Here is a 27,300-nt window from a genome sequence, read left to right as displayed (position 1 = left end):
TATTGTTGTGTCTCAAGGAATAGGGAGGCCTGAGGAGAGGGAGAGAGACGGGGGAACGGCTGGTCGGTGGAGCAGTCAGAACACACACAACATTTATTGATTAAGTTGGCCATCTTATATGGGCGCGGTTCGTGGTGCCCCAAAACAATTACAATAGTAACATCAAAGATCACAGATCACCATAACAAATATAATAATAATGAAAAAGTTTGAAATATTGCGAGAATTACCAAAATGACACACAGAGACACAAAGTGAGCAAATGCTGTTGGAAAAATGGCACCGATGGAAAAATGGCGCTGATAGACTTGCTTGACGCAGGGTTGCCACAAACCTTCAATTTGTAAAAAAATGCAGTATCTGTGAAGCGCAATAAAACGAGGTATGCCTGTAGACTTCTTGACCTGCTGTAAAATCCTTCCTTGTATTGAGGTCAGACTGAGTGGTCTATAATTCCCCAGATTCTCCTTCCCTTTCTTAAGAATGGACACTATATTTTCACTTTTCAAGTTGTCCAGTACCTTACCCAGTCTTCATGAGTTCTTAAAGATTATTGCCAATTGCTCTGACATTACCTCATTTGATTCCTTCTGCACTTTTTGGTATGTTTCTTCAATTACAGGTGTTGAAAATAAAAGTGCATAAAATAAAGTAGTGAATACTTTTAAAATACAGGCTAATTTAGGTGTAATGATAAATGCAATCAGAATATACGGCTGTGCTTCATATTTGGGTCAACTGTGACTACAACCAGATTAGGGTTTTAACTTCAGTTGCCAGGATGCTAACAGTCCATTCAGATTGTAATTGATTCAGGAAATGGCTTAACATGAAGATAAACAAAAGCCTGAGTAGAAAAGGGAAAAGCAAGTTTCCATTATGTTCACCACTTCAAAGAGGTGAATAAAACCTGAGGTACTTAATTTAAAAACTTTTCCATAGGGGTGGAACTGAATTCCCTCTCCAGAACTGCCTGTGTCTGTGCAAGAGAAACCCAGAGTCTGTAAGCACAAAATTCCCTCCATAAAGTAACATGTCAAATTCAGCCAGGCTCAAACCAACTGGAGGAGTTGACTCTAATTCCCAGGGCAGGCCTGAAACATGTATAAAGTTGTTGCTGAAGCCTGTCTCATTACTGTGTGGGAATTGTCATTAACTCCGTATTCAGACAACAGCCCTTGGCTGCCATGAACCTGTTGCATTGTTATTTGTGAAAGTATGCTCAGCACTGTACAAGACAGACATAGGCATAGCTGTTGCTCTGAAAAGTGGGTATTCGTAGCACTGATATTGAAGAAAAAGATGAAGAGAAGGAAAAAAGTGAGGCTCAGAAATTCTGGAGGAGCAGACAGCTGTGACCCCACTCTTTACCCTCCATGAGTTTCTAAAATCTGTTTTAGCTTTTGGTCCACTATAAGAGGCCTTTTACCAGAATGGCCGGAGAACAATTTTGTGAGGCCCTAATAATTATGGGTCAGGTGCATTTATTACTCATTGTTAGGCACTTGACTTAGGTGAGATTATTCCTGTGGTAAATTGCTGGGTAACACAAATAAGGAAGTCAAAATCTGCAAACATGTGTCACTGAAAATGCACATATAAACTTCCAGGCACCTAGAGTGCTGTTTGCAAGTGGGTTTAAAAGATTGACAATTTACGGGAGAAAATGTGTCGTGGAGTAGGTAGGTTAAAAATCTAAAAGGTATGGATGTTTACGTGAGAAACTTACCTTCCCTAACAGAGGTGAGTAGCCTGAGCTTGAAGCAGCAAAGCTGTATTTGCAGGGTGCTGTGGGTGGACTAATTAGCACTGTTAAGTGGCAGTGCTAATTAGCCAGCCATCACGTAACTAGCTCATCAGCAGTACTGCAAAAATGCAATTACATTGCTTCCAGTTCAGGAGGCCATCCACAGGGAGCAGCACAACATATGCTGACTGGCACACTAAGTGGCACACTGGCAGACGTACCATAAGTGTCTTTAGTCCTGTCACGTACTGGTCTAACATCTTTTCCTACACGAGAGAACAAAGTTTATCTTCAGATCCAAAAACAGATTAAAAAAGATGTGAAACTGATTCATTCACTACAGGTGGCTAAAAAACTCCCACATTTTTTTCTTTTATGAGGGCAGAAGGAATAAACTTCACTGAATTGTTTGCAAACAAGGTTCACATTTTTCAGTTAATTCAAATTCTGCCTGACTCTCTCAAGGATGCTGCAAATAGTAAGTATTGTTCATCCTGCTGATGTGAAGAAGGTTATCTGTGTGCTCACTACTATGAGTAAGGAATCATTAATTGCAGCAGCATAACTTAAAGGGAGAGTGACTAGGGCACATCCCAGGTGCTGACTTGCGGGTATGTGAAAACATAGCACTGTCACTCAGAAAGCAGAACTACTTGGCTACAACTCTGATGAGCTACATGGCTTAATCCCCTTGCAAACGGGACAATATTTCAGGGCTGGTAATACTTACTTATATCACCATTTGATTGAGAAGATTAAGGTTCCAGAGAGGCGCATGCATTGCGAGAGGTTCTACAGAAGTCATTTACAACAGCCTTTGTTGGAGGGTAATCTAGGTAGTTTACTATTTACTACTGTATTATTTATTAGTTATGATCTCCTATTCTACCAGCCTTCAGGTACAGCCCTACCAGACACAAGAGGAAGAGTATTCAGTTTTACATCAATTGTTTCAAATTCCAAAGCTCTTCAATTGCAACCATTGCTGCAAATGGAACTGGGGCAGACCAGTCTTCCTCCTTGCTGCCTGTTCTTGCTCTTTATCTTTCTTTTGTGCTATGTTATTCAGATACAGTAGCTTCTTAATATTTTTAGTAAACTAAACACAAACTTCTGAAAGCTATCACTCCAACAGTCACTGGACTCCTGGTACCTCTAAAAAGGGGGTGCTAAAATTAAAGTGAAACCCCTGGTTTCAGCAGATGACATCCAGTGTCTCACCCTTCATAATGACTTTCACACTGAAACAGTGGAAACAACTGACTGGTGGATTTTTACTACACCAGGGAACCTGGATTGATTTCTGGGAATCACTGGAACCTAGTAAATGAACAAAGCATGAAAACCATTTTTTAATTTTTTTAAGCTTTTGATAGTCAAGATCATTAATGGAGAGTGAGATATCACACTGTGATTGGGCACTATGCCATAGGAAAGAAAAGAAAATGGAAATGCTACTAATTTTGATTGAAATATTTTTGTTTTAAAGAACACTCTCTTCTACTGAAGTGTTTATTATTCTTGGCTGGCAAGACTCAAAGTACCATCGTATGGGGTTTGTCCTCTGATCTTTGCTCACAGGTGGTCATTATTCACATGTATTTAAAGCTAGAACTAAAGTGACTGCCATTGTGGTGCAAGTAATATTTTACCTAGTCTATCATTTTCCCATTTCCACTAAGAACCCCGTCAGCAGAAAGCACTGTTAGATCTTGCAGTGTCATTTGTAACTCGCTGTTTTACTTGTCCCCCTTTTTAGGGGATTGTTTGCCTACTGCAGTACTTGCTCTGGCATGTGAAGCAAGTGATTACAGCTTTAATGTAATACCAGGAGACTGACATCAGAAGAACTGGCACAAGTCATTGTGATGACAGATGTAACGCCACCCTTCACTGGGTTGCCTGCTGGAACTGAACCACGGACTTCTAGACCTGAAAGCATGAGAGCCCCTGTTGCCTGAAGGAAAGGACCTGATCCATGAGATCAAAGGAGTTAGCAGATTAAAATCTCTATATGTGGCTCAGCTACAAGGGATAAAGCACCATGCTGTACTACAGTGGGTCATAAATACACACTGCACAAGAAGTCTCCATTCTACAAAGGGGTCTACCAAACAGCTAGAAGACACTAAGCCATGCTTTCCCTTGGGGTAATAACATATGACTCCTGGAATAGATTTCTCTCTTTCCCTAAAATGTACATTAACTGATATATCAAGGCATATGTGAAGGTGTTACTGATGATATATAACAATAAATAAAGGACATAAACAGGAAAAAACAAATGTCATTTTCTAAACATATTATCCAGTTTTAGTAAACTATTAAAAGATTAGTAGTATTGTTCAAATATATTTTTTAATTTTAGAAAGCTTCTTTACTCAAAAGAAACATTTTATATTTGTTATCTTTTAAAACTATCAATAGACATAATTGCTTCCATTGAAGAATACTGCCTTAACCTGAATCATACAGCTATAAATGGATTCTTCCTGTCAAAACTTCATCCAAGACAACTAATTCATTCTCTGCCTTCTCTATGCAAAATTTTAGCCTTGATTACAAAAGTCTCCACGGATCATCAGATTTCCAGTTACATAAGGCTGGAAAGCCCATCGTATGCCCAGACAGAGAAGCAAGGGAGGGAAAGGTTGATAAGAGGCATGGCACGTGATACACCTTTTGCCACAATACTCCCATTGTTCTAATGTATGTACTGTTGTTTTTGGAAAATGGAAAAGGTAACTTGATTTGATCAGGGACAATATTATTCCATCTGACTCAGGCATTTGTGTGGGATGTGAACACTGGACAATTTCCTGCAAAGAGAGTCATAAGTCTAGGAGAAGTTAAAGTCTCCAGTAAAGGCTAAATTAATCTCTCTTCCTTCCCTTTCCCCACATTAGCAACATATTGAGACCACACTCTGAGAAAAACTCATTGTACTTTACGGTTAACTCATGCCTCAGAGAATGGCACAACTTGTTTTTTTGGTGTGGTTACTATATCATCAAATACCTGCTTCCATCACTGGTGACCATGACACGGATGGCCATAAGATTGCGTTCTGTCATTTCTTCCTCTGGGATGACTCTCACGGAGGCCCATTCTGGGGAGAGGGAAGGGCAAATACTCTCAAATTCAGAAAGCTCAGAGACATTCTTGGGCTTCTTAGGAGAGGTGGGCTCATCAGCTATCAGGAGGTAGTAATCTGAAAAAAAAAGAAAAAAGAAGTGAAAATATGGTATCATAGCCTAGGCAACAATGTGTGATGAATTCAGTAGAGAATATTCAGATCCAATATACTTATGGTGCAAAAAATATTTTTGTTACGTTGCTTTAAGCATCAGGACTTTGTCAGACCAACTATTTAGATGCCAGATTGTCAGTGCTGGAGAACAAAGCCTTGTGTTTAACCACAGAACAGATGTAGCTTCACCCTATCCATCCACATCAATCCAAACCTAAAGAGAAAAGAAGCAGATTGCTACTGCTGCTGCTGGTTGTTGGAAAGGTATGAGAGAAAGAGAGAGAGAGAAAAGAGAGGGTCAGGCACAGAGAAAGAAGCCAGGACCAAAGACGGTGGGTTGGACTGAAGGAACATTTTTCTCCTTGCTTGAAGGAATCTATGTTCTTTGTTAACCTGACTATTTGTGTGGCCCCTTTAGAGCAATATGAAGAAAAAGGATAGGTCAGGAGTCCTTCCATTGCCTTCAATAAAAATTTTTGTAGGGAATGGGGCTGACTAATGCAGAAGAGGTTCTGGAGTTACGAGTTTACAAGAGCATTGCAGAGAAGCATTAGACTATATGGTGTGTGTGTGTGGGGGGGGTCCCATATACATATAAGCCATGTATTTGAGTAGTTAAACATCCAGGAAAATGAAGGCTTTTAATCTAACACACATTGCACAGTGCATGTTGAATCAGGATGGCCAGGATGAGGCCCAAACACGCAAGCTGCCAATTACAGTGAGGTATGGGGGGCTTCTACTGCATCTCAGTGACTATTTAGGAAACTGTGCTCTTACCCTGAGGCAGGTGGGAGCTAAGCAATGATAGCCCCCCATGAATAGAAGAGGGCAACTGTGGTTCAGACTTCACTTAGTGCGGGAGAATTGCTCACAGACACACAGTTACCACAATGCAGCTGCAGTGGAATAAGACCCCTCTCCCCACTTTTATCTTATCCTGTTTGCTTGTCCATACCTGAGAAATAAGTGCTGGTTCCCTGGTTCGCTGGATATACCGAACAAATGACTAACGATCTCTTGCTTGCCTGCCAAATCCCCCACAATGCTTTCCTATTCAGGGAGGACAAGCAGAATGCGGTATATGTCTGCTCTCTATATTATCTTTGCTTTCTATTTTTCTCAACTTAATTAAATGGAGTCACTTGTTTACACCATCAAAAATTAGAGGACAATCAAACCCCAGGGTCTAGATTAAGAAGTGTTTTCTCATCTGTGAAATAGCCCCACCTGAAGTTTCTGCTTTCTCCATGATATGCTTCTCTCCTGCATATCACAAGTAGTATTAACTGAAACCCTAATTGCTCATCAGGCTTGAACATGAAAAACAAACCAGCTGAGAGCAAGAGTGCTACAAGCAAAAGGATGCATCAGAAAGACTATAATGCAGCTCAAATGTTTGCCTGTGGGACACTTTTGAGCAGCTGTTCCAGGCCTATAATTATCACAGCTCCCCCTTCACATTCTCCGACTGCCATCTTGCATAGCTTTTTGATAGTAAACAAAAGCCACTCACAGACGAGCTCTTCATCTGCTGCTGGGAATGTATACCGTAGCATCAGGCACACATGTTCTAAACACGATCAAGATCTATCCTGGAAAGCTCAATATAGTGCTTTTCCTTCCCTCCCCTCACTGTCCATTTATGCTAAACCACAGGGAACGATCACAAACAAGCAACGGTAATAGCTACGGTGCCCTTATTTTCCATGACCTCAAGCAGCTTCCTTGTTAGAGTACAGGACCTCCCAACAGCTCCCTGAAAGAGAAAACTGATGTTTTTGGCCTGCACATTTCTAGTTTCTTGCACTAAATCCAAATCAACAGTGAGAGTGAAAAAAATGTTCTCAATGGCAGGGTTGACTGCTGTAAAGCTATAACCCTTTGTTCTATCCCAATATTAATGTGTCCTTAGTTCAACTCTCAGACTGAGCAATAGGACCCTCTGCTTCTGTAGTAGTTTTCTTAGCTTTCCAAAAAAACCCAGAAAGCAGCTAATATTTCCTGGAGGGACAATGTAAAACTTTGATTTTGCACATGCCACCAACTCAATATATCCTCAAAGACTGAGGTGCTGAAGTTTTAATTGCTGTGGGGTAATTTCAAGCCTGTACTCCCATTCTTTACAATAGACTAATGGAAAACTCTCTCATCATTAAACACAGCTTTTGTGCAGAAAATAAATCCTCATTTCAACTTGCAAATATGCACTCATAGTCACCAGAGAAATGGTGCCAAAAATTCAGGTACCTGCCTTGCTTCCCCTAAGGAAAACAGAAGGAAATGGCTGTGGATTTGCTCTGTCCCTTCCATGCTCTCTTTTTTTTCCTCAGGTGAAGAGAGATGTAGCTGCCTTCAGAGTTCTGAAATATCAGTCTACATTAGCCAAAGACATTCAAGGCCAATGCAGGACACGTCCTCTAGGACCAGAGCAGGCTGTATTTGTGGTACTTCTTGCAACTATTAGCACAGAGCAGTGGTTCCCAAACTGACAGACGAAGCACCACCAATTTAAAACGATACAACTTTAAGTACCACCAGCAAATTTTTGTCATATAAAGTCATTATAATAAATCTGTTAATGCGTACCACTGACAGGTTGATTGTATACCACTGGCAATATGCATACCACAGATTGGGACCTGCTAGCAGAGAGACTTGAAAGTGGGCATTTGTCTTCATGCTAAACAATGGTAAAAAAATTAATCAAAGGCTGCCTATCTGTGGAGCTTGAGTACATAAAGCCACAAGCATGTGGTACACCCTAACAACAGGAGCTCTGCTTAATCACAGAAGTCTGATGTGATCACTAGTAACTGACTGTATGTGATCTTGTTGGGAAGAGTATTGTCTGCATAGGGTCATTCCTATGGAGCAACACAGTCACCTAAAAGATGGTGGAAGGGGCGCAGGTAGGAAAGAATATAATGGATGAAAAAAAACAACCAACGCACTTTGCTCTCTTTGCTCATATTGGCATATGTTGGACTGCCTAACAAGATAATCTATTATGTTTTGTTAAAAAAAAACAGAATTGCAGTCCCAGATAAAGAACCAATAAACTGAGAGAGACAGTATCTACTGTGTAGTGGAGGATGCTGATGCATGGCTCATGTCTGAGTAACCAAATGAGGCAGCTAGAACCTTGAATTTAGCAGTGTTTTGCAAAAAAACCAAACACGTTTCAAAAGTAGGGTGTCAACCCATCCCAAATTGAATGGGACAGTCCCAAAATGGAAACATCAAGTCCCGGTCCTGGGCTGAATGACTCCAGGACAGCATTTGTCCCGGATTCCCCTGTTCAGTGGGAGGATGGCGACAGAGGGAATGAGTGCCAAGCCTGGATCCAGTGGCAGCGGCAGCCAGGAGGATGCCTTGTAGGCAGGACACTAACTCCTGCCCCTGCCCCCATGGTGCCAGGGGAGTGCTCTTGCTGCCCATCCACCCCTGTTATTCTGTGCATGCTTGGCTGGGTGGTGTAGGGTCTGTGAACAACCTGTTCTCCTGGGGCTGGCGACAGCAGTGACCATGTGGAGATGGGGATGCACTCTCCCTGTGGGTTTGGGGCAGGCAACAGGGCTGCACCACATGATGCCCATACCCAGCTGCTTGCCTCATGTGTCCGCTTTTGCATTTTGAAAAGGCGGTCACCCTATTCAAAAGGTGGCTCTACACCAGTGGCATCCAACCCTTTTGCCCTGAGGGTTAGATGAGAGATGCCAGGTCAGTCAAGGGGATGAATTACATAGTGCTGGCTCAGACAAGCCCTATTTAGCTGCACAGAAATGACCCAGTTGGGGCCTGATCCAGCCATGTGGGGCAGGCATGATCAGGACCTGATGCAGCTGCATGGGGCTTGGAAATTTGGCAGTGGGAAAGAGGCAGTGGTGTTAATTGCCACTGCTCCCCGCCCCACCATTTCCAGACCTGTGGGGATCTCCGCAAGCCAGATGACATGGCTCTGTGGACTGGATCTAGCCTACAGGCAGGAGTTGATCACCTCTGCTTTACGCTGCCCTGGCACCTTATCAATTATGGGGCTGGCCAGAGGAGAAGTTTGACTCCCAGTCCAATTAAGCAACCCATGAGGTTGTTCCCTTAGGCCCCTGGTTGAAAAGACCATCAATAGGGCTGGCTGTCTTCAGAGCTACTCCAAATATCTGGAGTGCAAGGCTGCCACAATTAACTTCTTCCTCAAATTTTCTAGCCCCACCTTCACATTTTCATTGGCTCTATACCATTTATGGTTCTCTCATGCCAAAGGTAGAATGGGAAAACTGTCTTTCTGCCTTTTATTTACCCTGCTGGAGAGGCACATAATATGTGAACCAGAAGCTAGGATTTAACCCATTGTCTTCACCCAGATGAAACAGTTAAAAAACTCCCCAAAAAACTAACTAAACCTTGGACCATTATCAAGTTAACCACCTTACACCCACAGCAATTGTTCATGTTTAATTTAGGAATAAGTTAAAGATCAGCACTGATGCTAATACTACCTGGATGCTGCTTGGTATTATGGCCAGATTCTCAGCTGGCCTAACTATGAATGAAGACCCTGATGTTTATGTGGTTGCTCGATAGCCACATACCACATGGCCACAGAGTTTTAATTTCATTTGAAAAGCAGAGGAAATTCACACCTCTCAATTTTTACACATCTTTTCTACTTTGGAAGCAAGCTTATCCTATTTCGCAGTGGCTCATCCATCATCAAGAAGCAGGTCCCACTGCGTTCAGCTTGCTAGAACATGACCCTGACTTACTCCTTTTAGAACCTAAAAGGAACCCAGCAATGATGATTCAGGAAAAATAGTTCCCCTTTTATGGCATAAGCAGGTGTTGGACAGGAATTTAACAAATGATACTACTAGTACAACTACAAACACTACCTGAGATTACAACAAATGAAGGATTAGAAGTCAGCAATTTTTTATCTATTACTTCACTGCGTATACGTTGTGCAGCGGACTGTTCCTTGTATATGGTCAGCTTTATTGTTTCTTCTATACACTGACAGCCAGCTTCCCCATGCTGTTTTTATGGATTCTTTACAGAGCAACAGGGAAGAGAAAGCATCAATACATCAAAATGAAATATGACTGTAAAGTCACAAAACATTGGCAGAGGATTTCAGGAACAGATGTAATACTTGAAACTACCGATCTGTAGCTTTGAAACTGACGTGACTTCAAGTTGAAGAGTCTTTTAAAAATAGCCGTGTATGCATACACATTTTAAATACCTGCTTTACAAATTACTGGGTGCATCTACGTGTCACCCTGCGCAGCATGCTGTAGCAACATAGCGATCACGTGTGTCTACACGGGATTGCCAGCTACATCGCTGTAGTGGCATGCTCCCTGGGTACCGTGCGCTGTTACAGCAGCGTAGCAGTGATGTCTACCCATGTACCACATGCACAGTGCAGTAACCACCCATAGTGCGCCATGGCTTAGTACTTCCTTTTGTCCATATGGCAACATGTAGACGCGCCCACTGTGTCCTTTTTAAGAACACCTGGGGAAAATTTTTCTGCTAAATATTCATGTGGAAATTGAGCTTAATAGGAATCTCCTTGCTAGGTTAAAGTGGGTAAATTTCTACTGCCAGCTTTACAGACTGGGCTAGAAATCAGTACCTAATATTCGTCACAATCTAAAGAGCAAAAATATTCCCTAGTATTGGCAAGAACGGGGAGTGGGGCAGGGGGCAGAGCCTATTTTTAAGGCATCTCTTACTCAATTTCTGTTACAAACCCATTTGGACAGTAATTTATTCAGGTTTACATGCAGCATTTGCTAAGAAAACATACCATATTCACAGACCCACTGAAGCTGAAAGAAATTGAAATACAGAATCCGTGCTATATTTCAGTGTGTATAAATCAAAATATTTGGTTGAAAATTTTATAAAACATTTGAAAAATACTGAACACTCCTGTTACCGCTTTTTCTCATAGTGAAAGGATATGAAATTCTCAGTGCCAGTCATGCAAAGTTGTATATGTAAATGCTTTTCTGTATGCATTGTAAATATAGCCATTGACTGTTTCTGGGGGTGATTTTCTTATCCTATCAAAACCAATGGCAAAACTCTCATTCACTTCAGCTGGGTGAGGATTTATCCAAAACGCATGAAGTAAAGCAAAGGGATCAATGCCTAAAGTTACTGAGCAATTGAAATGTTCTCTCTTTAATCCCAATTCCTTTACTCACACTTTGCAGCACCGTATACAACAGTCCTTGATTTCATTGATTGTACTCAGAGTACTGCCAATATGATTAAAGGTGGCAGAACTAGGTTTTCTCTACACGTATAAAAGGAATATTTCAATACTGATATAATAGAAAGAGTATGGAATTAGTACAAAGAACAGTGACAAGCTGTTGATGGGTTCACGTAAACACCCCTGATGAAGAGCTTAGCCAATTCAAACAAAAGGCATGATGCTATACAGAGTTGAAATCCTTTTGTTAATTATTATCTACGCTCCCATAGCAATGCAAACAAACTGAATCAGCTCTCAGCTGCACAATGGCTGTGTTTTAGCTAGCCCCCAAATTTAAAAGAGGAGCAGCACTGAAGAGAAAGGAAAATGATCTGATTCGAAGAAGTGGAAACTCTCTTTTGCAAAATGAAATGAAAAAGGAAGCATTAACTTTCCTCCCAGATGTAATAAAAGGCTAGACCTGCACATAAATTTTAAGCATGTTTTAAGTGTTGCACTGCAGCAGTGTTTATGTGAGAAGCTCCCTTAGTTCCTGTGCATTTCAAATGAAGTCAAGGGTGGTCTAATTCTCACAGTTTTCTACAAATAGTATTTCTAGGCCACGTTACCTGAGGCCTATATCCAGCAAGGGGCTTAAGTGCTGTGATGCTGAGTGTCTCAACACCTGGCTTGTCAATCTCTACCTTCTAGAATTAAATACACTGCTCTGACTTGGGCCCCTGGGTCCCCTAAGAGTGCCTGGGGAGAGGAAGGTGCCTCAGAGTGGGCTTTAGAGCAGCCAGAATCCCAGCAGCATGAATCCACCCCAGCTAGTCAACAGGGAAGTGAAGAGAAAGATATCTTTTAAATCCCACCCTCTCAAAAGCTTAGATACTTGTGTCAGATCAGAATTCACTGCCAACAACCCTCCAAGTAACCTTTTTAAAAATAGAGCAGTGGCACTGTTCGAAGAAAACAAACCCTTAAAATTAATTGGGCCAGAGAGAAGGAGCAAGTCATTTATCCAATGTCTCTTTTATATTAAACACATAAACAGTTGTTGGAGAAAAAAATTGAAATCCTGGCTGCAGTTGAGCTCCTTTCCTCTGGGACCTCAAATCCTGTATTCCTTCCTGCAGGGTGGTACTGCTTCAAAAGAAAAGGTGAAGAGTGCTCATAAATCAGACCAGCCTATAGTCAGGTGGGAGGGTAATTAGGCAAGGGGGCTTTGAACTCCTGCACTGAACCCAGATCACCCACATCCTGGGCAAGCGATCAAACCACTAGGCCATGGAGTAAAACAAGACAGCTATGCTTTCTGCAGAACTTACTGCTGTCAGCATGTGTTATATGTGTTCTTATCACACCTACTGAATTAGGCACTCTCAGGCAGAGGAAGGCCTGCTTTGGGCTTACTCATGAGATAAGTGCTGAGCTGCCCAGCTTTGCCAAGATGGGAGCAGTTTTGGGCATGCATAGAAACAGACAGGGATTTTGAGTGTATCCCTCAAACTTAGACATCTGAATTCCAACTAAATCCCACTTCAGGTGCCCACATCCTTTTGCCAATCCAAATTTTCTGCTGCTATAAATTGGTTTAGCTATTCTGAAATTTATGGAGCAGCACCAGATTCTACCAGCCATTAGGAAATGGTCACTTAAGCTGGCCTGAAATATTCACTTCTGATCTTGCTTCCTATCAATTCCACACCTCAGCATTTCCTAGTGTCTTCGGTTTCATCATACTAAAGATCTCTGCTTGTGAGTATATGTTCTATGACCACAGTTTGAACAAGAGTTCATATTAATCCATTGCCAACTTTTCTAAATTATTCAGTATTATAAAAGTATAATTTGAATGATTTGAAGTATACTGTGCCAGTCATGCTGCTGGTATATCAAGACCCCTATTTATCCAGCTGATCAATCACTGTTTTCTGTACACCACCCAGGAAGATGCAGTCCTGATACATGATTAGGACTTCCACCTGCTGTAGCAATATAGAGGATCGATTACTTTAAAGCACTGCACTATTTAATACAATAATAATTTTATCTGGTAAGCAACATGGCACCATTCTACGCCATGAATGAAGAAATGACCCAGAACGCTACTGTATTGCAAAAATATTCTGTTTATTATAATGTTGCACCAAAAATATGCAAGAGTGGGATTATTGTTACTGCATCACTCATTGAGAAGAATAGGAAATACTACAAATTGGCACTTTCACTATTTACTTTCCGATTATATTTGTTTTTGGAATAACACACCTTCAACCCATGCTGAAACCAATGGAGGGACCCACTAAACAGCCTAACACAGATTTCTACAGGACATAAATGAGGAAGGATGATCTTTCAGTTACAGGAACACAAGAGGTCTGATTTTGATTCCTTTGTTAAAGACCTTCTGCACGAGAAGAAACAAGTAACTTCAGGCAGGATTTTCAAAGCTGCCAAAACTATGTGAGCAGTGCCATGGCAAGGAAGGTTGGCACCCAGGGCAAGGCCACAGCAGCAGGCTACCCCTTGCCCTGTGCACAGATCTGGGGGGCACACACATTTTCCATGCTTGCCCAGGAGTGCATGCAGGAGCGGGAGGCACCCTCCCCCTATTCCCACAAATGAGCCACTCGTGGCTCCATTCCACTCCCCGCCCCAGCTGGGCAGCGCCTGTTGGTGCCCCTTCGCTTCAGTGCCTGGGGCGGTTGCCTTGCTCACTGCCCCCCCACTTGCTACAGCACTGCATGTGGGCACCCAGTAAAGGTGTGCGAAATGGGCCGTATGCAATTCATATTAGGATTCGGCCCAAATTGGGGGCAGTGATTAGATTTGTTGATTTGGATCACTGTCCCGATTCGATTTTGCTGAATCCGAATCTGAAGATTCAATGCTGATTCAGAGAATCAGTGATTTGGCCATAGACATAGATTTAATTGTTTTTTCTACATGCCTCGAGCTACCAGGCACGGCTTGTGAATACTACTGTGGGGGGGGGGGGGGGGCAAATGGAGCATCCCACAGGAGTGCAGGGCAGAGGCCTCTTCTGGGTCCACTGGGGAGCACACTGATGGCCCCCCTGCATCTCCCAGCTCAGCAATTGGCCATGGGGGGGACCCCAGGTGCCCCCCTCAGACCCAGGAGGCACTGAGCTGGGAGGGCCTGGGGGGGCTCCCCAGTGGACCCAGAAGCAGACCGGAAGTCCATGTTAAATGTTAAACTCCCTGCCCATGTATGAAATCAAAACCTTTTTTCCTGCTTGTCTTGCAGAGATGGCGAATAACACTGAAGCTAGGGACAGAAGTTACATATAAACCAATTTAAGTGATCAGAAACTGGTTGAAAAACTTGCAACAGAACAGGAGTTCAGTGCACATAAACCAGTTTCAAAATGGCTGAACTGCTTTCGGATAAACCTGGTTGAATGTAGACTTAACTGATTTAGGTCAAACTGGTTTATGAAACTTCAGTCCCAGACCCCTTTCTGGTTCAAGTTAAATCAGAGTCCCCCAGCATGCTTTCCAGCTCTGAGCTAGGCTGTGCTGTCTGCTCTGGAGAGGGCTGGCCCAACCCCTCTGCTTCCTAGCTAGTGCAGTGATGGCTGGCTCACTGGCCTCCCACGTAAACTGCTGCTGAGGCCTAGGCCAGCGAGGGGGGGTTAAATTTCCTTTTCCCCAAGTATGGAGCTGCCCTGCCCTGCCCTACTTACTTAATGCTGACTGTGACTGTGGACTACAAATCCTAGAGACACCTGGAAACAGGAAGAGGGGGTAATGAGCAACCCTACTGAGTCCTACTGTTCTGAGCTTAGACTGCAAATCTCAGAGACCTTAGGGCAGCAGGAAGAAAAAGGAGACACACAGCCCATGCTGGCTACATGCTGGAGAGTTGTGCTCTAGTGCCCCCTGGCTTCAGGCTTGCGCCACTGCAGGAATATGGCTGCATTTCCTGAATCAAAAGTGAATGCCTGTTCATTTGCTTATCTGTTCAATCTTTGCAGCTGAGGTTAACTTGCAAAGACTGAATCAATTCAGCCTCAGGCTTTTTGACTAAGGGAGTGTCCCCATGAACATGCATGTACCGTTTGCAGTGCTGCAAACCACATGTGCCGCATGTCCACACATCTGCCACACTATTAATTTGCAATACGGCAGTTTTTTTGACACAGGGAGATGTGGTGCAGCATGAGCCACCCAAAACCGGAGCCTGGCCAGTCAGAGTCATGCGCACCTGGATCACTGCTGCAGCAGCCCCAGGAGGCCCCCAAGACCACAGGTAAGGCTGCTGAGGCCAGTCCACATGCAGACCCTAGCCTCCCCTATCCTACTTGGGGCAATTTGCTGCATGCCAGAATGAGCATGCAGGGGCATGTCTGAGGACACCTAGCTGTGTCACAAATATGTGCCACTGCTACTTGTCTCCAAGGAAATACATGTTCCAGCTCATGAGGATGTGCCCTATTAGTCATTGTGAAGCACTCAGATGCCCTGGTAAGGAATACCTTGAAATAAAAGTTCTTTTTAAATGACCTAAGATTTCACAAGTTCAGCTGATGCCCCCTATATATCACAACAAAAATCTCCCCAAATATGAGTATGTTAAATACATTTTGCAATAATTTTCTATGCTTATGTTGCTATTGGCACTAACAAGCTCCTCATCAGACAAACTGCCACAGTGGTTCCCAAGACTTAATTTACTGGAGTGGATGGCACGCGCTTTACTTTATATAAGATTTCAGACCTGTTTCTTCAACAAAAGTACTTTCCTGGCATTCTAGTATTTGACTAATGGAAGAGGTAGCATGCAAGCTTTTCCTTCCCCTTCCTTGGTAAGTAATGGAGATGAGCTGCTTTCAATTAATCTAAAATTGGTAATATTTTCTATGACTTAAATAAGGCAATTTGGTACTCAGCCCACCCTCCTACTCAGGCATAGATGAAAACCTTGGTTAAACAATTCTTCTTTTTGTCTATACTTGAAACAATTGCCTCCTGATTGTCATACTGGAAAAAGAACAACTGTTTTCCTTATAATCAAAGAATTAAGCTAAATGTGCAGTGATGTGTGGAAAAGTAACCTTAAAAATCAGCAGTGGGCCTCACTTGAAGACTTCACATTCATCTGAGATATTCTCTAGAAGTCAGGAATCTCCAGAGATGTGGTTGGAATTAACCCAAAATACTAGGTTTTAGTTTAGGCTCATCTCTAATAAAAACAAAACACTTATACTTCGTATTTATTGCCATCATTTGCTATATTCAATTCGCTTGGCTCATCATTTCCCTAGCAATCGACAGTGCTTTACATCTGAAAAATAGGTCTAGTAGGAACTTGTACTTGCAAGAGAGATTCTGGAATGATTTAGGCAGAAGATAAGGCAGTGTGGCACCTTAGTGCACACGGCATTATCCTTCATAGGCAACAACCTACTTTGTCAGATGCTACACATGGAATGAATCAACAATGTAGCTAATGATGAATGAAGAAGTTTCACTGGCTTTGAAGTGTTCACACAATATTAAAAACTTCTTTTTTATTTAATTATAAAAATATGACTGGAGAGAGACAATGCAACCAGTTTCACAGGGTTGATGTTCTGAGTACCAGACAGCATATATTTGAGAACAGAAAATTAGAATGCTGTGCTGATTATAAGGCATCTTTCAGGAAAAGAAGTGAAGAAAGGAGAGGATCAGAATCAATATATACCCCTGACTACAATTTTCAGACCCAGGTACCTAATGTGAAGCTTCTAAAATCATTTTTGGTAGTCCAATAATCAAATACACCCAGTATCCCCAGCTGTGGGTTCTAAGGGTTTATAACTTTAAGAATTATAAAAGGATGAGTGAAAAAAAGACAATAAGTTCACACAACCCAGTGAACTGACATGGCAAGTTTGTAGGCTTTGTTCACAGCTAGAAATAATTATTACATGGCTGGACACAAATGAGATCCTTTCAAAGCATAGTACAGTGTGTGTGTTCATGTGCTTTCAAAAGCACATCCACTCCATTGACTCAGGGTCAACTAGTACCCAACCACTCTAAATCATCTATTATCTGGCGACAATAAAATAGATTCTTTACTTATGTATAGTATATGAAGTACAAGATTGGCTCACCCTTTCTATTATGGTGCTACCCCTAGATAATTGGACAGGGCAGGACAGGGCAGTTATAGCCCATTTGGGGCGTTCTTTGTATTTATTTTGATAAACTGTAGTTAGTTTACTACCAAGCAAAATAACAGCTTCTAATTAAAAGCTTAGTCATTTGTCACTAATACCCCAGTTTCTGCCACATCAGAGACTGTATTGCAATAGAAGCTTTTGCAGAGCTTTCTCTTCATCCTGCTGGGGGCATTGTTTTTGGCTTGGTGCCCTGTAGGGCATCCAAACAGTCCTGCAGAAAATGTGCAGACAAAAGTAGCTTATATTATCAACAAAGCGCACACACTATTTTTTGTTGTCCTGCTCACTAAAAGAATTCAATGATTATACTTCTGTTGACAACAGGTTTAACAAATTAAGAAGCTTATAGAAGATTACGATACCTACCAATCCTAGAGCCATGACCTCAAATACTTTTTTTTTTTTTTTGGAGAGCAGACATAGTGCAGCTAATATGTTTTGTGAGCCCTATGCACTGAGTAAGAACACATGCAACTCTTTTGCAGAAATCCTTGTGGAGACAGGAGAGGAGTGAGGAATGAGACAGGGCCAGAGAGAACAAGGAACCTTCCCCTCCCCTTTCTCCTAGATGTTAATCCTGAAGAAGCAGAGCTGTCTGTGGCTATGACTAAGCAGACTACTGGAAATAGTTACTTATCCCTAGTGTTGGGAATGCTTTGGGAATGCAGAGGGTACCAGCTGAAAAAAAGGAGACACAGCAAAGGATCAGACAGACCAAGTTTTGCAAATATTTTTGTTCACCCTCCGCACATCTCTGGTGGCTAAGTTCAGGAGCCATGACATGTACTACACAGCAGCAGCAGCAGCTTGCAACTGTTTTGCTTTTTTTTGTTTCTGTAACTCAATTTGTCTGCAGTTGCTAGTGCAATGATTCCCAAAGGATGCACTGCCACACTCTACTGTGCCACAAAAAGTGATAAATTGCTAATATCAGATTTGGCCTGCAAAGCCATGTCATCTGGCCTGCAGGGCTCCCCAAGAGTCCAGAAATTTGGTGTTGGGGACATGGTGGCAATTAATACTGACATTGTTTCCCTGCTGCCCAATTTCCAAACTGTGCATGGCAGGATTGGGCTCCAGCTCTGTCCACCATGTTTGGTGGGATTGGGCCCACAGACTGGACCCAGCCTGCAGAAGCCACGCTACTCATCTGGCCTAACGGGCCAAAAGGCTGGACATCACTGTGTAAGTCATTATACATATACATGCGCAAACCTTTTCAGGTATGAGTGAAGTTCAGAAAAATATGTACCGCAGGGATCAAAAGTTTAAGAAACACTATGCTAGAGGTTGTATAATGGTAACACAGCGTGGACTGGACTTTTTATCTGGAGACTGACTTCCCGTGTGCTGCATCCACAAGACAGCACACCATTTAGGCAACCTTTGCTTTAAGAGAGATTGAGTTCAGATTTTAAAAGGTCATATTTATGAGTTATTTATTAACCCTTCATGACCAATACAACAAATCAAAGGTCAAAGAGCACATTTTAATACAATTGACCTGGGACATAAGAGTTAAAGTTTAACATACGGAAAACTTTCTACTGTAGTAAAAACAGCCTGTTACAGTCTCTTTCACCCGCTCCTACTCATGACAGTTTTACAAACACATGCATCTTATTTTTATTTAAGAAGGCAAAGGTGCTGAATTACATAATGAAGACAAAATATTGTGCACATTCAGCATTAAATGATGAAGTGCTGAACATTAAAAATCAAATAACTTGGTTTTGTGATGTTTTAATGACACACAAAATAATTTACCTACAAAGTAGGTTGTAGGCAAGATGACACAAAAAAATGTAAAGCTAGTCAATAAACAGTCATGTCTGCTAAATCAAACTCTCCATTTAATTCAGAAAATAAGCCTTGTTCAGAAAAGAGCAGCCATTTAAGTACATGCTTCTTGTAATTCATCTTATAGGTCTTCATTCAGGTTTTGACTAGCTGATAAATACACTTTTCCAATGCCCTCTAGGGGAATGCTACTGGTGCCATGATTGTGACAATCTTCAAGAAAGCAGTCAAGTCTGACTGGAAATTACAAAGGGGTCACCTTGCTGTTCACCCCAAAAAAGATCATTGTGAGAACCCTTCTGTACTTTCTCCTTCCACTTGCCCATCCCAGAAGCGTAGTCTGGGTTTAGGCATCATGAGGCACAACTGAAATGGTCTTCACAGCTCACCAGCTGCAGGAAAATGCTGGGAACAGCATAAACCTATCTACATGGCCTTCTTTGACCTCATGAAAGCCTTTGACTGTGAAGTGAGAAGTGCTGTTGGGGATCCTTCTGAAGTGAAATTCATCACCCTTCTTTGCCTGCCCCATGATGGTATGTGAGCAGTGGTTCTCAGTAATAGATCCATCACAGATTCCTTTGAGATTAAGACGGGAGTTAAGCAAGGCTGTGTCATCGCTCCAATGCTCTTCTCAATATTCCTTACCATGATGTTAATCTGACCACCAAAATGCTTCCAGTCAGAGTAGAGCTAAACTACCAAATAAATGGTAAACTGTTTAACCTCAGATGACTCTGACCAAGACCAAGAGCACACAAACCTCAATCATCAAGCTCCAGTATGCTGATGACAACACAGTCTGTGCTCACTTGGAAGCAGGCCTTTAGGCAATTGTCAACATCTTTACCAAGGCACACAAGAAAATGGGACCGATGCTTAACGTTTAGCAAAAAAATCCAACATCACCTCAAATAGGTAAGTCCACCCTTTGGATGCCTCAGGAAATGGGCATTTGAAGATCATGACATCAGATCTGAAAACAAGCTCATGGTTTAATCAAGCAGCTGTGAGCCCCATATGGAGCTAACACATTGACAATGTACAGGAGACACCTCACGTCGCTGGAGAAGTACTGTCAGCTCTGCCTGTGGAAGATCCTTCAAATACAGTAGGAAGAGAGATGTACCAACACTGGCATCCTCTTGCAAGCACGCACTATGAGGATCAAGGCAATACTCATCTGACATTAACTTTACTGGGTTGGCCACATCATCTCAATGTCTAACTCTAAACTCCCAAAGCAAGTCTTGTTCTCCCAGCTCAGTCAAATTGTATGTTCAAGAGGGCAGAGAAAGCACTTCAAGGACGTCCTCAAAGCCAACTTTAAAAAAATGCAACATTGACATAAACTCATGCGAGACTATGACCCAGGACTGCCCCAAATGTAGGAAGTCTGCTGCAAGGATCTCAATGCTTTGAAACCTTGTGATGATAACAGGAGATGGAGAAGTGGGAGCAGCAGAAACAGCATGTTGTGCACCAAATAAAAAATGGAAACAGGTGCCCAATTGGAAGCAGAGGCTGTCAGTCCCAGATTGACCTCAGCCATCTTTGAACCCACAGATAGGACAATAATGGAAGACAATCATACTTGACTGCAAGGGAGTCTACCAAAGAAGAGGAGAGCACTTCCACCAAAGTTAAATTGCAGGGATGGTCAGCAACAGCATTCCAGCCAACTAGAAGTGCCATGTCACAGGGCATAGGGAGAACGGGGGAGTTCCCAAAACAGCTGACTGTAGGTCATTTAGGGCTCCATAGGCAGCATTGGCAATGTGTGTGGGGTGCACGTGGGTGCATATGCACCCCTTGAGAATGGCGGTGCACCCCCTGCAAAAAGTGCTGTCGACACTGCTGGCAGCGTCTGCAGGCGGTTACCACTTGCCACTGGCCGCCAGCGGTGTCTGCAGGTGGTCGCCAACCACCGGTCGGCACTCGACACACACATACATACACACTGGCAGCACTGCTGTGGCTGCCTGTGAGAACTGCCCCTCCAGCCTCTGGGGGCCTCCAGGGGCATACAGCGTTCATGACAGTAATAATAAAAGGTGTTAAGAGCTGTCTATCACAAGAATTTGAAAGGTGCTCCGCAGGATAACATCTGAGTGCACTCAAAAGTAAATACCCAATGAAGAGATGAAAGCAAAGTCGTCATTCATGTTGGTCAGTGGTGGTGGCAGCAATCCCTCATGGTTGAGGATGATCGATCCCACAGGTCAAGTAAAGGGCTTTGAGTTGTTGATGGCTAAGGTAGCCAATCCTAGAGCCACAGACTCTCTGGCAAATGCTACAGGTGTTGGTTCAAGGGAGGGTTGGACCACAGATTTCTCAGGCTTGTTTCTTTTCTTTCCATTTCTGTCATTTTTCTGCCTCCAGGGTGAAATGTTTTTCCTCAAAGTAAAATGTACCTTCTCTCACAAGGCGCTGACATATAGCTCAGTCCAGGGCTAGTATTTTTTCCCAATTTGAGAGGTCAATGCCACACTTAGTGTTCACCTTGAGGGTGTCCTTGAAGCATTTCCTCCGGCCCCCGCATTTCCTCCATCCTTGGCTGAGTTAGGAGTATAGCAGTTGTTTTGGTAAATGTACAGCAGGCATATGCACACAGTGCCCTGTCTACCACAGCTGATGTTGAGTAATCACTGCTTCCATACTGGTGGCGGTAGTCAGCGAGGATACTGGCATTTGTGCAACAATCCTCCCTCGTTATGTCAAAGAGGGGGGACAGAGCACGGCTACCTCCCAGGAGCAGGAGCGGGGTAGGACGGGGAAGCTCACTGGGCTAGTGTATGGTGGTTGCAGCTGCCGTGTGCAAGCTTCCTCACCCTGCAGAGGGGGGCTGCTGTCCTCACCCCACCCCGGCCCTGCTCCTAGCAGGTGATGGTGCTGCATCTCTGCCCGCTCACACATATCCCCTAGAACCAATCCAAGTACCCCCAGGGTACGCATACACCTGACTGACAACCCCTAGTGGACATTTTTAGAGGTTGGTAGACTGGCAAGTGCTTCTTTTACTGGATGCTGCAGCATGGACTTGATGGTTTCATCAGTCACCATCGATTCTTAGTTTAGGAACTTTTGGCAGTGCTCTTTAGAGCAGTTTCTGATGGACTCATCTTTGAAGAGTGTACTGCCATCTTCAGATCTAAGTGGGGTGAATCTACAAGAGTTTGGCCTGTATACAGCTTTGACTGCACTGAAGAAGCTCTGCATTTCATGACTGTCAACAAATCGGTGAATTTCTTTTGCCTTGTTTTCCCACCATATTTTTGTTTTCTCAGATCTTCCTCTGGGCTTCAGCTTTAAGGTGTTGAAAAGTTTCCAGCTTCTGACTGGACTTAGGATGTTTTGCCAGTCACGAAAAGCTTTTCTCTTCTGATCAAGAAGGGCTTTGAACTCAGTGTTGTTTTCATAAAAACAGTACTGATGGCATCAAGTAATAAAGACAATCGATTCCGTGCAAGCTCCATGGATGGTATGCTTTAGAGTTTTCCAATCTTCCTCAACACAAGTGTTATCATTTTCAATCCTAAGAATGACAAGTTTCTTGTTGAGATATGTTTGGAGGGCTTCACAGTGTCTGGGGGTCTGGAGGCATTTGATGTTGGACTGTCTTCAGACTGATTTGGGCCACTTTTGATGTTTCAGTGCAACCCTGATGGCCATGATTGATCTCACTAAGTGATGATTGCTCCAGCAGTCATTGGCTCCTCTCATAACATACATGATAGGAACGTCTTTTAGATTACAACCTCTTACAATGACATAGTTGAGGAAGTGCCATTATCTCAAGTGGGGATGTTGCCATGCCGTTTTATGCCTGTCATGTTGTCTGAAGATAGTGTTAGTAACGACAAGAAGATAGTGTTAGTAATGACAAGGTTATGCTCTGCACATTTATTGAATAAGAAGATGACATTGGAATTGGCCTTGCGCACTCCTTCCAAATGTTGCCCCTCCACATGTTAAAGTCTTGGCCAACTCTTGCATTGAAATCTCAAAGGGGGATGATCTTATCCTCTTTCAGGATGATGGTCAGGATTTCATCAAGGTCAACATAAACTTTTATGTCTGTTCTTTCTTGGCATCGAGTCTTGAGACATATGCACTGATGGCGGAAGCAAACAAATTGTTGGTTGGTTGGAGGTGGACAGTCATGATGCGCTCGTTAATGCCAACAGGGAATTCCATCCTTTAGCTGACAATATGGTTCTCAATGGTGAAATCAACACTGTATATTCACCTGTCATGTGCAGGTTTCCCTTTCCAGAAGACAGTATAGCCAGCCCCCTCCTCCCTTACATGGCCTTTGTGCACACATCTGGTCTTGTTGAGAGCAGCAAGATCAATGTTGTATTGCGAGAGTTCTTGGGTGACAACAGCTGTTCTCCCTTTAGGTTTGTCACTGTTCAGGCCATCTGGTAGGGTCCATACATTCCAGGATATGAAGGACATTTTTGTGTTTCAACCACAATTTGAGTGATCCCCCTGGGAGTGCTATCCAGTCAAATAAGATAAGGTGAGATAGCCTATGTCTGGGTCACCTTTTCTAGTACCCTCCCTATGCAGCATGAGCAGAGGAGACCCTAAAAAGGACAGCTCAGTCATGATCACAGCTGCTAAAATCACCCTCCTGTCCCATTCCAAGGGTGAAACGACCGACACCTGACCACCACCTACAGGTGAATCCATGACTAGGCACTCCCAGCAATCACTCTGTCTGTCCCTCTTACAACTCATTCATTGCTGGAGGATGTTGTAGAGGTTTTGGATACTGGTGGTTGGATCCAGTGAGAGAAGCCTGTGTGTGACTTGTTTTACATGAGGAGGCTGTTTTACATTGGCAACTGCATGGAGAAACCTTTGTCCAGTGGCAGGGAGACCCAAGACAATTGGGATACTCTTCTACTGTAACCTTCATCCACTTCAGAGTCACTGAAAAGTATGCCTTCTGCATCCACCTGCTCCGCCATTGAGGCCTTTATGTTATGTTGGACTACTCTTAGTCTGATGCCTCACCTTTGATGTTACCACTATGGGTGTCCCTACCAGGTGTACAAGACACCCAACAGTGTTGCTTTTAGAGTCATCCTTACATGCATGCCTCTCCACCCTGTCAAGGTGGCAGTCCATAGAGAGGATTCATGTTGGCAAGCTCAATTTGACAGAAGGGTTGGGGTGCTCTATTCCTGCTCCTGAGTGGCCTGCCAAGCAATCCTCAAACAAGGCACACTGCTGCAAGCTGGAATGGAGGAAACAAGGGCTCATGGACTGGCCAATTTGTATAGGGCAATAAAAGCTACAGCATCCTGCTGACACAAGATGATCAAAGGCATTTCATATTATTCCCCCTGGTAACATATGGACAATCCTTGGAGGACTGAGGGCAAGAAACTATTAAGACTGAACACCACTGATACCAGGACACAGGCAGTCTCCACCACTAAAACAAACAGTTAATCTGTCAATTCATCTTGTTACTCTCTCTTACTTTCCAGCATCAGCTCTCTTATCAGGCTCGATAGCCTTTATTCCTGGTCTTGTATTGACTAAACACTGACAGAGTTACACTATGGAATATGAGTCAGAAGCAAAAAAATTACAGAATCATGCTATGGTTACCCAACTACTCCTACTGGCCTCAGTACAAAAGCAAATTTAAACCTGAGAAAGAAAATACGCTTTCACAAAACGTACAATGAGCCTGTTTAATGCATTGCAAAAGATACTTTTGAGGCCAGGCAGGATTCCAAAAGAAAAAAATAGGTTATTTTTATAGCATCTTAGTGTCCAAATATGATACAATTTTAACACTGCTTCATCCAGATTTAAAGTTGGAGTGGTTTTGGTATGTTTTAATACGTTTAAGCTTGTTCACACCTAACAATTAAAACATAGCATGATGTCCTTTTGAAATTTTCCCCTATTAGATGGGTTCCAAACGTATCTGTCCACACCCTTAGGTTCAGGGAAGAAGGCACTGGTTGTTTCTACAAAGTCCCAATGCTCTCATTGTGCTCTCCCAAACCAAAATTTAAAACAGAAGGAAAGGCTGTGACCTCAAAGGTAAAAATTCTGCCCTTGAACAATATAATGTGAATTTCATCTAATGGGAACCCAAAATTTTCAGAGCAAAGTCTGGCCAGGGTGAGCAGCAGCACATAGCCAGCTCTAAGTCAAAAGTCTAAGTCGAAACATTGCCCTATTATACCAGGGCACTTTACCTTTTGCTCAGAATTGTCCTTCATTCATGGTGTTTGACAACATCCTTAGGCCCCTGACACATTACATCTATTGTGCAATCAAACTGATTAACTGCACAATAAATGTAGACACGCTACATGTGTAAAGTAATTCTTTGGCAGTCCCTCACAGTTGAAGATGATTGCCTTCCATGAACGTCTTGTTTGTGGGTCCAAAGATGGCTGCCGAGGTAATTATCATGCAATAAAAAATAAAAATATCATGCTATAACATTTTTTTAAAAGTAATTATCATGCAATAAAAATGGCCAACAAGCCACAAAAATAGTTATCAAACTTTAAATTTGTTACTTGAAAAAAAGACAACCATTTTTATAGCTGATTTCTATCAAGCTTTTATTTTAACATGTGGCATGTCACATACAGGGCAACAGTGTTTGGCCATAGCATCCAGTATCTTGGGGTAGACTGCTCTCTCCCTCTCTTCACTTCTTCCCCCCGCTCTCTCCCTCTCTTCATTTCTTCCCCCCTTCTTCCCATTCCTACAAGGAGACTCATGTTTAATTCTGCTGCCCCAGGAAGCAGTGTACTAACACTGCATACAAGGTGTGAAGGCAGATAACTGCAAGATTACTTTGTAATTGAACACAGGGTAGTTTCATGTACAACTGCCGTTGTATGATTCATTTTCCCTTCTGCCTGTGTGGCTTTTTGGCTGAAAGGAAGGAAGTCTGTTGACTATTTGGGGTCAAGAAGTGCATTTGGCATCTGGCACAAGGACATCTGAGCAAATCCCCACCACCACATTACAACTCATTTTTTTCCATCTGTAAAACAGGAATGATACTTTCCTATCTTCAAGTGCTGTTGTAAAACATCATGGGAGCTTGGTGGTGGACAAAAATTTCCACTGCTTTACAGGAAGAAGCAAATGGCCACTTGGGAAGCACATCAATTGTTAAGATGTATCTTTTACATTTCTCTGCTCCAACAGTGGTACAGGTGAGCTAAACAACTTTAACTTCACTACTGAATGAAATGGGGTTAAAATTAAATGGTTTGGCTTCACTTATATTGCTATAGGAGTACTACTGATGTCTGTTCCCACCTTTCTTTAAGGATTTTGAAATTTTTGGGAGAAAGGAACTAAAAAAAATAAGTGCTATTATTGTAGGGAGTACAAGTGAGGGTATGATTTTGATTTATCACAGCAATGCATTCTACTTAGTAACCAACTGAATACAATCAATTATTATTATTATTATTGATAATACCGCCCAGAAGAAACAGTTGACATCACAACATGCACAAGAACCTAATGAAAGAAGGAATGGCTCTGAATTGCAAATAGCTGACAGGCTGGCAAATGAGAACATGGACAGAGTGAGAATTGTAGAATCCTCAGATTGTAAAAAATTGGGGTTGGAAGGAAGGTCATCTCTAGTCCAACCCCCAGCTCAAAAAAGTATCATCTCCAGTTAGATCATCCCAGCCGAGTCTTTGTCTAGCCAGGTCTTGAAAGCCTCCAAGAACAGAGAGTCCACAACCTCTCTTGGGTAACATGCTCCTGTGTCTTCCTGCCCTCCTAGTGAGAAAGTTCTTTCTAATATCCCACCTAAACTTCCCTTGCTGCAATGTGAGACCGTTGCTCCTTGTTCTGTCATCTGCCACCACTGAGAACAGAGTAGCTCCATCCACTTTCGAACCCTGTCAGGTAGTTGAAGTCTACTATTAAATCCCCTCTCAGTCTTCTCCAAACTAAATAAGCCCCTCCTCAGAAGACATGTGCCCCATCCCCTCATCATTTTGTTGTCCTCTGCTGGACTCTCTCCCACTTTTCTAAATAGTCCCTAACCTTGCACCACTGTTGGCTGTTCATAGATT

General features: G+C 42.7%; 1 protein-coding gene across 2 annotated transcripts in view; it reads right to left on the bottom strand.

Annotated features, from left to right (window-relative positions):
• Positions 1-27,300, bottom strand: part of LOC109321193 (protein-methionine sulfoxide oxidase MICAL2-like) — a 204,955-nt gene that overhangs the window by 54,153 nt on the left and 123,502 nt on the right. For both annotated transcript variants that reach the window (XM_019551660.1, XM_019551659.1), the window contains one exon: positions 4,766-4,958. In XM_019551660.1, the coding sequence (XP_019407205.1) occupies positions 4,766-4,958 (193 nt within the window). The remainder of the gene's footprint in view (positions 1-4,765; positions 4,959-27,300) is intronic.

The sequence above is a fragment of the Crocodylus porosus genome, unplaced genomic scaffold (genome assembly GCF_001723895.1).
Source record: "Crocodylus porosus isolate Cpor-Errol unplaced genomic scaffold, CroPor_comp1, whole genome shotgun sequence".
Classification (NCBI taxonomy): domain Eukaryota; kingdom Metazoa; phylum Chordata; order Crocodylia; family Crocodylidae; genus Crocodylus; species Crocodylus porosus.
The sequence above is the reverse complement of the archived record's forward strand: the minus strand, read 5'-3'. Positions and strand labels throughout refer to the sequence as shown.